At 31.1% G+C, this 15672-nt stretch overlaps 1 protein-coding gene and 1 pseudogene across 1 annotated transcript; both read right to left on the reverse strand.

The window, feature by feature from the left end:
• Nucleotides 1–1149: 1149 nt before the first annotated feature.
• Nucleotides 1150–4830, reverse strand: LOC112100201 (annotated as a pseudogene).
• A 674-nt stretch (nucleotides 4831–5504) lies between these two features.
• LOC18031628 (cyclic nucleotide-gated ion channel 1) lies at nucleotides 5505–11092 on the reverse strand. The gene is made up of 7 exons (XM_024189447.1): nucleotides 10835–11092; nucleotides 8900–9413; nucleotides 7855–8049; nucleotides 7408–7691; nucleotides 6663–6774; nucleotides 6339–6563; nucleotides 5505–6024 (listed from the first exon to the last, which is right to left on the reverse strand). Coding segments are annotated over exons 1-7 (1842 nt in total). The 5' UTR covers nucleotides 10837–11092; the 3' UTR covers nucleotides 5505–5514.
• Nucleotides 11093–15672: the final 4580 nt, after the last annotated feature.

A 15672-nucleotide genomic window follows, 5' to 3' on the forward strand; every position in this document is an offset into this window, starting at 1 on the left:
GCCCTCCTAGAGAATGAGTCTTCCATTCCTCATTCTCAAATTGTGGTGGGCTCCACGATTCTGATTCCGATTTTCGATGCTATTTTACAAAGTAAACGCCGTCAATGATTTCGAATCCGGCTTTCGATTCTTTAATTCGGTAATTAAACGCAACGTTAGTCTAACCTAGACAAGCTGAGGTTACTAGACGTATTTATTTATTCAATTAACTAGCTTCGAATGATATGTGCATGTTTGGGTTGTCAAAGAGAAGGACAATATATTGGGTTTATATGATCCAAGGTCATTGGTAAAAACCAATTAATACACCTAGCAAAAGTGTCAGTAGATATATACAAGTCGATTCATGTGGTTCATATGCGAGGTTTTGTCATAGGAAAAAATTTCTTAATTAATTTGCATGCATTAGTTTGATTTTGTAAGTTTGTATATTTTAACATAAGCACACAACGTTAATAGAACTTGAGATATCAACCTTCATACATCACAGTTTCAAAGAGAACTGATACTGCTGCTCCTTTCATTTAAGTGCAAAAACAAATTGATGAAAATTTGTTGACAAATAATATTGAAGCAATTGCTAGACAAAGGACCCATACATGAGGAAAGCATGAACCAACCACACTTAAATGAACAACAAACTTCGAGAAATATGAATGGCGGTAGTTTGTGGCGTCTACGAGCTGTCTCTAAAAACTTGTATGAGAATCTTCTAAGAATATTTATAGAGCTTGATCTATCAAGAAATAGAGCTTTTAAACAACCGAACAATATTTTAACTACGACACCAAGCTTAACTAAAAGAATTTTAGCCACACTGTTAACGTAAGACCTTCCTAAACAAATAAATGATATTGTAGATGAACAATAAAAAACTAAACATTCTTTTCCCAGTGGCTAGAGTTAATGTTCAACAGACGTGACAAACACATATGTTTTCTGAAGTCAAGGCTGTGTTTCTTAAATTTGAGGAACTGGTGGGTTAAAATAAATTAAAATGCAAAGGTTGATGTATTCTAGACTCTCATAGTTGCTTTGGATTTGGGTTTTGGTGCATTAGTCATGCTAATCTACAATTGAAATTGTCGTTTTCTATTTTCACCAAACCTTGCAATTCCTACTAACAATCTAGTATACAAGTATTTACTCTCAAGATCTGGCAATTTCTGAAGCAACAAGTGGGACATTGACACGTCCTCCTGGAAGATCACCACTACGCCGTACAGATCGACGCATATAAGTAAAAATTCACGTAGCATAAATGGCAGCACGAAATTTGGATGATTTTCTACCAGTCTCGGCCTCTTGATCTTGCAAAATATTCTACTTTACGTATAGAGATTTTTCAAGTTTCATTTTCTTATAGCGGCACCAAGTTGTTTGTATTACACAAGCTTTGTGGTCGTGGTCAGTAGCGTGCCTTGTGTGATGAAGTACATCTCACAAATCGAATCACCTTCCTTAATAATGTTGCATTCTTGTGTGTATAACACTGACATAACATATCAGCATTAATATCAGAAATTGCAGATTAGGTGTGCGTCGTTGTGATCAAGTGTGCGTCTTTGTGCACGTGATGTACTATGTGTCAAGATTTTATTAGAGAATTGTGGTGCACTAGCTTATAAAATTATGACATGTAGTTGCACACATATAATTTTATAATAAAGGAATCCCTTACTATATTAAGAAAAGGAAGAAACTAAAAGACCAAAAACACAAATTTTAATATTGTAAGAAAAAATACGATGGATTGGAGTGTTTGTTTTTCTATCTTTTATCTTGCCTCTTACTTTAATATGTGTATGTGTCTGTCAGACTGATCAAGTGGACATTACGCGTGTTATTTTGCACGACAGGCCACGTGTTGCCTTATTGTTAGTGACACGTGGCCTAGTGTGCCCAATAAGATGTGCGATCACGTGCACCTAATTGGGTCTCTCTCTCTCTCTCTCTCTCTCTCTCTCTCTCTCTCTATATATATATATATATATATATATAAATTTTCTCTCGTGGATGTTTACACTAAATTTTGTGCGAATTTAGTGTTTTAAAATGCAACAAAATACTTTTGTACCTAAAACACAAAATTTGTATTTTATTCCTTATAAAAGTTCACAAGGGAGAACAATTCTCTCTTTCGCTCTTTCTCTATATGTATACTACTTATCTAATCACGACAAAAAAAATGTGTTTTAACATCTGAAAAGTACTACCAAAAGAAAATGATAGCATTTTAGGTAATGCCAAGTTAGACTATGTAACAAAAAGTCTTGCCATTTAACAACATTCATTTAATGTTACAAACTATTATACATAACATTTGAAAACAACTATGCAATCACTAATTATTACTTTGTAGAAATGCTATTATTCTACTTTGCGTACAGAGATTTTTCAAGCTTCATTTTCTTATAGCAGCACCAAGCTGCTTGTATTACACGTGCTTTCAAAGTCCTACACTCGTGCGAGTACAACCTGAAAATGTTTAGAGGTTGCATTGTGATGCTGCCAGAACTGATAAACAGCAACCCTCAAGTCATCAACACTTATAGCAAAGGCTTCGACATTTGTAACGCTGCTAAGAGCACAATTTAAAAGAGGAATGTTTAAGAGGGGATAAGATCTAAAGCTGAAGTAGCAAGTGATTCACCCCAAAATTCACCAATATTAAGATATTTTTCAAAACACTTGTATTCCTATTGCCATTTGTGGTCGTGATTAGTAGCGTGCCTTGTGTGATGAAGAACATCTCATAAATTGAATCACATTCCTTAACAATGCAGCATTCTTGTGTGTATAGCACTGGCTTAGCATATCAGCATTAATATCAGAAACTGCAGATTAGGTGTGCGTCGTTGTCATTAGGTGTGCGTCTTTGTGCACGTGATGTACCATGTGTCAAGATTTTATTAAAAAATTATAGTGCACGAGCTTATAGAATTATGACACGTTGCTACGCACATATAATTTATAAAAAAGGAATCCCTTACTATATTAAGAAAAAGGAACAAACTAAAAAATCAAAATTATAAATTTTAGTGTATTACGAAAAAAATATAGTGGATTGGAGTGTTTGTTTTTCTATTTTTTATCTTGTCTCTTACTTCAATATGTGTATGTGTGTGTCAGACTAATCAAGTGAAACATTGTGCGTGTTATTGTGCGCGACAAGTTACATGTTGCATCATTGTTATTGGCCTAGTGCGCTCAATAAGATGTGCAATGACGTGCACCTAATTGGGTCGTTTAAAATGTAACAAAATACTTTTATACCTAAAACAACAAATTTGTATTTTATTCCTTATAAAAGTTGGCAAGAGAGAACAATTCTCTCTCTTTCTCTCTCTCTCTAAATATAATACTTATCTAATTAAGACAAAAAGAGTGTGTTTTAACATCTGAAAAGTACTACCAAAAGCAAATGATAGCATTTTAGGTAATGCTAAGTTAGACCATGTAACAAAAAGTCTTGCCATTTAACATCATCCATTCAATGTTACAAACTATTATACATAACATTTGAAAACAACTATGCAATCACTAATTATTAATTTGTAGAAATGCTATGATTCTACTTTAAGTACAGAGATTTTTCAGGCTTCATTTTCTTATAGCAGCACCAAATTGCTTGTATTACACGAGCTTTCAAAGTCCTCCACTCGTGCGAGTACAACCTGAAAATGTTTAGAGGTTGCATGTTGCGATTGCGATACTGCTAGAACTGATAAACAACAGCCCTTAAGTCATCAACATTTATGACAAAGGCTTCGACTTTTGTAATGCTGCTGAGAGCACAATTTAAAAGGAGAATGTTTGAGAGGGGAAATGATCTAAAGCTGAAGTAGCAAGCGATTCACCCCAAAAGTCACCAATATTAAGATATTTTTAAAAACACTTGTATTCCTATTGCCATTTGTGGTCGTGGTCAGTAGCGTACGTTGCGTGATGAAGAGCATCTCACAAATTGAATCACATTCCTTAACAATGCAGTATTCTTGTGTGTATAGCACTGGCTTAGCATATCAGCATTAATATCAGAAACTGCAGATTAGGTGTGCGTCTTTGTGCACGTGATGTACCATGTGTCAAGATTTTATTAAAGAATTGTGGTGCACGAGCTTATAGAACTATGACACGTAGCTACGCACATATAATTTATAAAAAAGGAATCCCTTACTATATTAAGAAAAAGGAACAAACTAAAAGACCAAAAACATAAATTTTAGTGTATTATGGAAAAAATATAGTGGATTGGAGTGTTTGTTTTTCTATCTTTTATCTTGTCTCTTACTTCAATATGTCTATGTGTGTGTCAGACTAATCAAGTGAGACATTGCGCGTGTTATTGTGCGCGACAAGTCACGTGTTGCATCATTGTTATTGGCCTAGTGCGCCCAATAAGATGTGCGGTGACATGCACCTAATTGGGTCTTTTAAAATGCAACAAAATACTTCAATAGCTTTCCATACCTCAAGTGAAGTTTCTAGACTGAAGACCAAAATAATGATGCATTCACTCATTGAAGAAAGCAGCCATCCAAGAAGCATTTGATCTTGTGATCTCCGGGTGACATACTCTGGATTTTCAACAGATTTGAGGTCATCACCAATTCTTTGAGCAGTGTGAGAAGGTGGAGGAGTTACTGAATCATCAATGGATTTTTCAAGTCTATTTCCATGAATGGAAGTAAGAACTTGGGATCGCCAAATCAAGTAATTTGATTGATCCAACTTGACAGGAGTGTTAAATGAAAAGGTAATTGTGCTTGAATTAATCGCAACATTATAGACTGTATTAGAAGATGAAGCAAGATGTACTGAAGTCATACTGGCTCTGATACCAAGTTAAAATTATTTTAATGACTGTTTGGTTAACAAGAAAATGAAAGAAAGTTGAGGGAATAAAACTGAAGTTCAGAGGATTCTAGAATATCATTTGATTTATTCTGAATGAATACAATGTGATTACATTGTTGTTTATATACACAGCTGAAGATAACAGCTCAAATGTATTGCTAACTATAACTAATCAAAACGAATCTTCACGTGTGCTGGTAATTACATAACCACCAGGTGCCACCTGGACAGCCAAGTCATCAACCTTTAACCGTGTGCTGCAGCTGCTGCAATCCTCTGCTTTATCTTCTATTTTGCTTATTGTACAGCAAGCAAGATGAGCTTTCTTAACAGAAGTTTATCGCTTATTTTTGCATGCATTATTAAACCATGCCATTGTATATAATTGTTGTTTAAGATAGCAATGCTTTCTTAACTTCTAATTTTAGAAATGGAACTCTCAGCAACCAGGTGTGAAATGAGTCTTTCAGACAAAAGATTATACCTGTGTACAAAATTTCCTAATCGAACATGACGATTAATGCTTCTGATCTTGTAGCCGATAATAAATTCGGAGATCGACACTCTACCTCCATTTTGTATAATAATTTGTACATAAACATGAACTAGTCATGCAGATAATTATTACAATTAAGCCAGTCTCAGATGGTTATTCTACTGCAGTTCTTTTGCAGCCCAATTCAGCGCTTTTCTGACGTGTGATTTTTGCCTAGCCTTCCTGATCTCACGGAAAAACTTTCTGAAACGCCAGTATGATTGTAACAAACGAGCAGCCCCGTCGCTACGTTCGACTGATGATAATATTAATACGTGTTCCAAGTCTTGAGCCATAACAGTAAAGGCTTCAACGTCAGTAAGTGGTTGAATGGTTTTTTTTGAGATTGGGATGTTGGATGAATGTTCATCCCGGGCCCAAGCGATAAGTTCTCCTCCGAAAAAGTCACCATGTTTCAAAAGATCCTCTCTACGACAACGACTATTACTAGTGGTAGTTGTTTCATTCCTGGAAGTGTAAGTCCATAGCTTGCCTTTGAGCACAAATATCATCTCATCAATTGGGTCTCCCTCCCGAATAATGCGTGTACGCTCAATAAAGAAAACTGGCTTTAGAAATTCACAGAGATACCCCAACCAATGTTCACTCCAATTTTCGAACTCTTTAACCTATATATGTAGATGGATGGACATCAAAAAAACAGAATTAGATCAATGCATTCAAACGATTAATAAGGGTAATGGAATATAACAAATATTGTTTATTTTCTTGTAATAAGCGAGGAGTGGTAATTGGCAATGGACAACTCATAGTAATTGTTGTTCCTAGGAGTTTGACCGAATGGTAATTTTAGAAAATCTCTTTTGGACTCTGCCCACTCCTAACTTTTTAGAAAAAGGATTTATAGCAATCGCTGAATTAATATGTAAAGAAACATAATTTTCCATTATTGTTATTGGATAAAGAAGTAATAGGAACTCACATTCTTGATTAGTTTAATGCAGAGTTTTCGCTTTATTTTGTTGCCAAGTTCGCGGGGAAGATCATTCACCAAATTATCAACATCAACACGTTTAGTTTCTTGCCATTTCTCTTGCTTGTATTTCCTCAGTTGCTCTCTTACATCAGAAGAAATTTCTCCGAAGTTCGGCCACTGCTTTATCTCCTTCCACTTCTTTCTTATCATATGTGATCTTGCAGTGTCCGACTGCAGTTAAATCCATTAATATCATATGTACTTCAATGTTAATTATAGCATTTGGAATTGAGTTAATTGTGATATAAGGAGCAGAAAATGTATATGAACCTGCATCTTCCCAATTAAAAAGACAAACAACAGCACACCAAAGTTGGTCATGCAAATTGCAAAAATGTTTTCCCAGATATCGGTGCTTGTTTTCAGGTTCTGACCAAAAGCACTGCAAAAGGTTCAATAATAAATATGCATTATTATGTCACAGGACCACAATTGAAATGATAGAAACCAAGAATAAAATCATTCTTCTATGCAAAGAATCACCCATAGATAGTAACCATTGATAAAAATCACACTACTGAGGTCTTGATATCTAACACAAAATTCTGAGATCTGAAAAACATGTACACTCGTTGAGAATTATTATATAAGAATATGAAGTTGACAAACATATGTACGCTTGTGTCAACTAAAAAATTAGACCACATGTAGTAACCATTGACTAAAATCGCACTATGTTCTTACTCAATTATGGTCATTATGAACCAAAATGGATCTCCATATGAAGCATATACATGTGGTAAAAAACCCGTTGTCATTTTGACATAGAATATAAGTGCCATTCGGGTAATGCAAATATGGAACAAATCCCCTACTTACGATAACTGATCACAACCCTTTTACGCCATCCATTTCCTTATATGAATTGACACTTACAAGGGTAATTCTTCCCTCATTCTGTAGGGGATTTCAAAAAGAAGGAAAAAAAAAAGAATTAAAACAGCTTCATCAATATTGTTTCTTTTTTTCTTTTCTCAACCATAACGTCAAAAAGAAAGTATGATTTTGCTCAAACCTGAGATTTTGCAGGCCCCATTGCAAACAATGTAACAATTTCTTTGGAAAATTCGTCACCTCCACAATACCAGACTCAATAGCATCCTTGTATAATCCAAAATTGTAGTTTGATGTATTTCCTGATTTTATATTGCAAAAATCATTTAGAAAAGTGTAGTCTCTTGTACTCCTGTCTTCACAATTAAACGAACTATGATCGCATCCAGTATTATTTTTGCAGGCTTTCTTCCAGCATGCTGTCACTTTTGCTATGGCGTAAAAGTACCATAAGGCTCCAAATACCTGGAAAATGTGCATGACAGAGAAATAACTGTATATCCAGATTCCAGAATGCTAGTTATACAAGCTTACAGAAAAGGGGAGAAAAGGTTGGCATAAAGGTTTATTTATTGGACTTCATATCTTATGAATTAAATTGCGTGAATGGCCAGATATAATAACTTACATGGCCGCCTTGCATGTAAAGAAGAATGTTGAACCCAACGATAGCCCATGGAGCTTCAGCAAGTATCCCTGAAACCCCTGTTGCTTGTGTAAACAAGTAGTAGGTTCGAATAACCCTTAGCAAATACTGTATAAGAGATAAGCTCATTGCGTACATAAATTCCGGGCCTCTCAATTTTTGTAATTTCACTAGCACCTGCACAATTTTGTGTGCTATTAAGTACTTTATGAAAATAATTAAATACGTCGGACAATGCATAGTATGAGAATTCCCGTGTAGATGACTGCAAGTTTTTTAATCCGAACTGTGAACTCTTTGTACAATAGGATAAATCCTATTTTAGTCTCTACAGTATGAGCTAATTAATTACCTTAATTAGTCTTTTTTTTAATATGTGCAAACACACACTCTCCTTCAGTGTGGACATCATCACTTTCTTATATTAAAGTGAGTATGTTAGTAAAATATAAAATATATAAATTTTAATAAATTAAATTTTTTTTAATTAGTGTATTAAAATATATGTTTTTTTGTATTTTACTGGCATCATCACTCATGCTTTATGTACGTTTGTTTCCACTAAAATCTACTATGTTCTTTATTTTTAACATATTGCATGGCGCATTTGTTTAAATTTTAAGTAACATGTGATAAAATATTAATTTAATTACCTTAAAGGTAGATCTAACAGCAAGTAACAATAGCTAACTTAGTAATCCTCAAAAAATAAATCGACTACATGGGTAACTAGTCTAAAACTTAAGGACTAAAGGAGAAATTAAATCTTGAAAATGTCTAAGAATAACAAAAAAAAAGTCTTGGGTGCTCCAATAATATTGCTACCTTTTTATTCACTCCTTGTTAGGCCTATCCGTCAAACATTATAATACTCATACACGTGGTGAAAAGTGAATGAGTATATAATCAACAGTACCCAAGGACTTCAGAATCGATATAGCACTCGATATTTTGTAAATTTGCTGTAATGTTTGACAAATATGCTAGCTTAATAATTTGAAAGCTGTGGATATTTAATTTTCCATACCTGAGGGAGGGGAAGAGTGGCCAAGATGTCAATGAGAAAGACCAACCACACACGCATACGCATATATTGAGTCCTTTTTTTATCAGCTGATCTAGTACGCAGGTCAAAGATAAAATGAATTATCTTTAACAAATCGAGGACCGAACGAAGAACAGTCGCTGTGGTTCCCAAAATCTTATCGATTTCAATGCACTTATTTTCATCATTCATAACCGGAGTGTAGAAGAACAAAGGGTCCAATATAATTGCAGTCACAGACAGTAGAAGAAAAATCTTTTTCTTGATTACCAACTTTATAACTGTCTTAATGACATGCCTGTTTATTATCTTGATAAAAGGCTCTATCAGTTCATAATTTAAAGTTATTATGAACAGTACCGCAAACAACAACCAGTATAAAATTTTGCTAAGCAAATTGAGCAACCAGTCCAACATGACAGTCAAAAGTTTACGTTCACTAACTTCTCCGGGAACTTGTTCTGCTATGCCTTCCTCTAATTGCGAGTCCTGAGACCTGATCAAGACATGTTATACGTAGTTAAAAATTTTTAAACATTGCATATATTTTATGAGCAGCCACAACATTGCAATTCCTCAACAGATAAATGCTTTTGGCATCCTGGTCCAATATCGCATTACATCCTTATAGTTTGTAAAATATCATAGCGCATCATTTTTGCACAATTTTACTGCAGTTTTAAAGGATAAAATCTCGTTTAGTCCCTATATTTTGAGGTTAGTACCTGTTTAGTCCTTACATTTTTTAAAATATCTCAAAACATCTTCGCATTAAATTATTAGCAAATTTCCTTTTACTTTTTGTTGCTTTTGGCTTAATTTTTACAATATTACCCTCTTACAATATTTTTTGGACATTAGTAAAAAAAATAATTATCAATTTAATCTCAAAAAATAAAATAGAAACAAAATTAATATATGTTACTTTTTTGTAACACACTGCTGAGAAATTAATATATTAATTTTTTTTATTACTAATATCCAAAAAAATAGGTAATTTAATTATTTTTACAATAAATTTTTTTTGGACACATGTAAACATTCACGAAAATTAATATATATTCTTTTTATTTTTATGGTTAAATTGATAATTTAATTTTTTTTTCTTTTTATTAATTTTATAAATAGAAACATTACTGTAAGAGGGTAATATTGTAAAAACAAGTCAAAAGAAACAAAAAGTAACAGTAGGGATGTCAATAATTTAAGGGTATGGATGTTTTGAGGTATTTTTAAAAATATAAGGACTAAATGGGCACTAATCTTAAAATATAAGAATGAAACGAGCTTTTACCCCCAGTTTTAAATATGACTCGGGTCAGAAAATTTGACCCAACTCATTCCCATGTCTTCTACATTCAAATAAAAATTAATAAAAAAATTTTTTTCTTAATTTATTAGAACTATTTTTTATAAATATGAAAATGTACATAAAGCTATCTTGAAAAGAAATAAAATGTTAACACTTATATTCCTTATAAAAAATTAATTTTACAAGATGATTGTAATTATTAATATTTATTATTCCCTTAAAAAACTTCGAAAGATTATGCAAAAATTAAGCTTTTAAAATAACTCACATTGAGTTTTTGCTAAAGGATTTTTTTTAAAAAAATTATTTATATACCAAACCAACAAATGGTAACTTACATTTAATGAGCGATAATCAACAAAATGGGGGAGAAAAATCATTTTCTGTTATTCTTGCGTCAGTTATAAGAACTTTGGTTACTCTTTTTGATTTATTTTGAATACTAACAATATTAATAAAAGTTCAGTTCTTTCAAAGATAAGTTCATGGCTTGGTCCAAATACATTCATTGCGAATTAGAAACATTAAGAAAATAACACTAGCTCCACAAAAAGGGTAAGCACTAGTGTTACAGTGCTGAAAGAAAGGGGGAAAAAAAAACTTACATTATCAGCTAGCAATGACAAATCCAAGTGAAGATTTAAACTTTGGAGGAAGAAAAGGCGGCAGCGTACTATGACGAGCTGACCCGGAAGGGCGGAGGAGCCGCTAGATTCAAGCAAGGTCTCGGCTTTTCCTCCTCATCCACTTCCGAAAACGACGCCGTACCCGCAAAACATACTTCTTTCCTTAAAGTGCAGTGATCCTTCACAGTTTGGCTCTTGTATGAACGATCAATCGGATATTTCTACATATATAAAGGATTCAAATTATTTAGAATTTGCTGTGAAAGAAAAGTAAGTTCCCTTAAGTTAGGGTATTTATAGGATCCAGCTAACTTGCAACAATTTAAAGGACTACCAATTTTTGCTTTTTGTGATGTTAGATTTCGTCTAACCCCTTACTTTTTTTTATTTACAGTTTATTTATAACGTTATATGTTTTAGTTGGTGAATTTTAAATATAACTTTATTTTATTGGATATTATTTATTTGTTTTATTTATATTTTTTTATAAGTTTATGTGCCTTGGCCAGTGATCTTCTAAAATGTACTTTATTTCATTTAATATTATTGAACTTTCCAAAAGAATAAGTATACTACTAAGCATATGATTAGATAATATTAAATAATATTTTTTAAATAAAATAACAATATTAAAAATTTATTCTTTAAATAAATAAATAATATAAAAAATAATATTTATTTTTTAGGACTCACTATTGTTTGTTCTATTTTTAATATTATTTAATTTTGAAAAAATAAATATAATAATAAGCCTATGACTATATAATGTTAAATAAAATCAAATAAATAATATTAATTAAAAAAGATATTTATTTTTTAATACTCACTACTGATTATTTTATTTTATTTTATTTTATTGATTTTTAAATACGAAATATAATAATAAGTTGATAACTAAATAATATTAAATAAAAAATTCTTATATTTATTTTTAATGCTTACTACTGATTATTTTATTTTATTTAAATTTTTTTAGTTTTTTAAAGATTAAATAAAAAAGCCTATAATTAAATAATATTAAATAAAATGAGAATAAATAATATTAAATAATATTTATTTTTAATAAAATATATAATATTAAAAATTAATTCTTTTATATAAAATATATAATATTAAAATAAAATTTATTTTTTAAGACTCATTATTAATTAAACAATATAAAATTGAAATAATTCGGACTTTGCTAAAATTTATATATAGACATATTAAAATAACACTGGGTTGCTTGGATGAAATGACACTGGGTTGCTATCGATTTCTATAGTGTAGGTTCATAGCCGGGGAAGTAATTGGGCACAAATATCATTTATAGAGAATTTGCTGATGCAATGAGGGGCCGAAATTCTTATACATGTGATTAAGTTATTAGCTATATGTGTATAATTAAGTAATTAGGAAGCACTAGTTGGGGGTATTTGTGTCCATGGAGATATAGAGCTCGTTGTTGACAGTATACTTACTGAGAGTGTGTAAGTGTAATCATGGATCTGACTATTTAAATTAAAAAATGGGGGTTCCGCTAACTTACAGAGTTGGTAATTATCACATATGCATATATGCTCCCATATGATAATCTTATCATAAATTGAAAGGGTACGAGGACTTGATTGAAGAAATAAACGGATATTTGAATAAAAAAAAATTTATAATAAAGACAAGTATTAATTTGTTATGAATGTAACTTACATAAACGGTAAGTTAGCAGGATCTTAAGTAAGATTTTATTATTTATTTAAAGAGTTATTTTAGTATTTAAAATTTTAAAAGACATTTTAATTAAAAAATTTTGAATATAAAATATTTTTTTTTCTTTAATTTTATAAAATTATTTTTTAATTTATATTTTATTATTTTTTATTGAAGAGAAATATTTTAATTATTATTTATTTTTTTTAAAAATTATTTATTTAATTAAAATAATATTAACTTATTTTTATTTAAAGAGTTTTTTGGAGAATTAAGATATTTTTTCACTCTTCTTTTAACCATATAAATAAGAAAATAAATATTTAAAAAATAAAATTAATAAATTTTTTTACAGATGCTCTAAATTTAAAAACAAAAATAAAAATGAGGACTGCAAAGGGATGGTAAAAACATCCAGGTCCGGCCCGGATCCGCAAAAATCCGGATCTGGAGTTCAAGAATCATAATCCGTGCGGATCTGGATTGACGGATTCGGAAAATCGGATATCCGGATCTGGATTAATTTTAATTATAATATTAATTTAATCTAATTTGTATTGAAAAATATATAAGCTAAAATTGAAAAAAAAAAGAATAAATCCAGTAACCCTAAGTCGAAAAGCGCAGACAACAACGGCATCACTTATCAAACCGTTCACGCCTCACGCCTCACACCTCCACCACTCACAAGCGTTTGAAATCGGAAACCACCCTAAAACACGTAATGACAGTGTAAATTAATTTGTTAGGAAACAAAAGTATACTATAATCACCCGCGTCCGATTGATGTGAAATTCTTCGAACTTAAAAGACAGTTACCAATAGGCTTTTAGTCTAATGAAAAAAGTCTTTTTAGTTTTATTACTTTCTCAATTATCAGTAAATTGAGTGAATACATTCTCTTCTTTATGAAATTACTCCCTCAATTATCAATAAATTGAGTGAATACATTCTCTTCTTTATGAAATGTGAGTGGAGTAAGTACTACTCAAATATTAGCGAGAGTTTAAAGAATTTAAGTAAGTACTTCAGTGGGTCAATACATGGCAAAGGTCCCAGTTATATAATATGATTGTAAATATTAATTATAATGTCTGATGTAATATTAGTAACAATATATATATAACAAACTTAAAAAAAAAAAAAAGGCAATCTTCGCTCCACAAAATGGCAATCTTGATATACAGTAATATGAGACTGAGAGGTTATGATATGCAAAAAATATATATAAATAAAGAGCAAATATTGATCCATAGACTGGAGAGGAGAATTTGATTAATTGTTTGGGTTTATTGCAAAATAGATTAAATAATAGTAACATTTCACAAGCACAGATGATGGGCAAAAGAGAACGATAAACAAGTTCCTTTAAGGATACATTCAAAATCATGGCTTTAAGAATTGTTTGCGAATTATTTGGTTAAAAAATAAAAAACCTCTCCCTTTACATTATTTTTTTTTGGGTTAAAATTTTGAAGTCAAAGGAGCAATGAGTATTATATATAATGAATCTGTAATGGAGATTTTATCGTGAATGTGGAAAAGAATCGATGAAGCTAGCGACCTTTCTTTATTGAGAGTCTTCATGAGTGCTTTCAGCATATTGCATTGTCGAAAAAATGATCTCATATTAGTTGAGATTGAATATTAAGTTAGGTAGATAAAACTTAGGCATCCCTTTGACTCTTGAAGTAACTTTGACGTTGAGTTAGGTTCAATGGATTTTCGTATGATATCATAGCCAATGCAAACTATTACCGAGTGCGCATTTACATATTCACATGACCGTAAACTGTCTTGAGAGAAATATTCCACGTTGGCTGAAATATACTAAACCGGCTAATTATTGACTGGCATGGCCCATCACTTTGTCCCTGGTATCTTTTTCAACATTAAAACATTTTTTTTTTCAAGAAATTAATTCAACCAATAGAACTGTAACCAACTGAATTTTGCCATGTGACAAAAACAAGAATAATCTATAGATCATGGAGTATCAAGTATTGCATTTTTTTTTTTTAAATTTCATGTTAAATAAATAGCCATTCCTAGTTGTTGCTTGCTTCTTCTAACCAACAAGTTGTTTTGACACCGAAATGATGCTCCTGCCATGCTTATTAATATTACAGCCATTAACAAAGTGTCTTGTTTCGACACTTTCAACCTGTTACTTACTTGCCCCACCTTCACCAGACTAATATAACCGCTTCATCAATTATTTTAGCTCGCGTCTGCCTTCAGGCCTTTGGATTTTAAAACGTCAAATCCGACCGTTGCCCAACTACGTACAAGATAATCTAAGGGGTAAAGTTTAGCCCAAGGGAATCTAGGCAGCATTTTTTTTTTAATTTACAATATAAACTGGTCTGGATTTTCTTGAAGTTTGAAGTAGTTTAAATTTTTTGTTGCAATTCGATAATTTAGCCCCGAATTTCTAGAAGCAAATTATGCAATTCAAAAAAATTAGATATAAGATTCATTTAGATTTAAATTTTAAGAAAAAAATAAGTAATAATATTGTCTTATTTTATTTAATAAAATATCATAGTCAATTATATTTTTAATTTTAGTAAATTATTAATTCATGACATGTTTTAAGATTTTTTTTTAAAGTATGATCTTATTAATTTATCAAACTTAATAATTTAGCTTGCTAACCCAAGTTTTGGCTATAAAAAGTTATTATGTAATGGAAGATATTAATTTATCAATCTGACCAAAATAAATTATCATTAATTTTTTAAACCTTTATCATTATCATTATTTTTTTAAAATAATTTTTTATCTTAATTTTTTTTAAATTAAAAAGATATTAATTTATCAACTATTAATCCATAGAGATTTTCTGACATAAATTAATCTTATATTTTCTCTTGAAAATTGTCAGCTTTGACAATTCTTCATTGGATAATTAAAAGACTCCTTACAAACTTTCCAGCTTCTACACTAGAGCATTTAAGACGCCGAAAATGAAATTGGGCCCTAGGCAATGAAATGCATTAAAGAGAAGCAAAAAAAATCACCATATACCATTAAAATTCAACATTATGAAGTTTCCACTTAAACGTATATAATTAAAGCCTGCTATAACAAATTATTCTCTTAATTATTGAAGAGGTTCAAATTTTTTA

This window comes from Citrus clementina, unplaced genomic scaffold (assembly GCF_000493195.1).
Source record: "Citrus clementina cultivar Clemenules unplaced genomic scaffold, Citrus_clementina_v1.0 scaffold_9, whole genome shotgun sequence".
NCBI classification, from domain to species: Eukaryota; Viridiplantae; Streptophyta; class Magnoliopsida; order Sapindales; family Rutaceae; genus Citrus; species Citrus x clementina.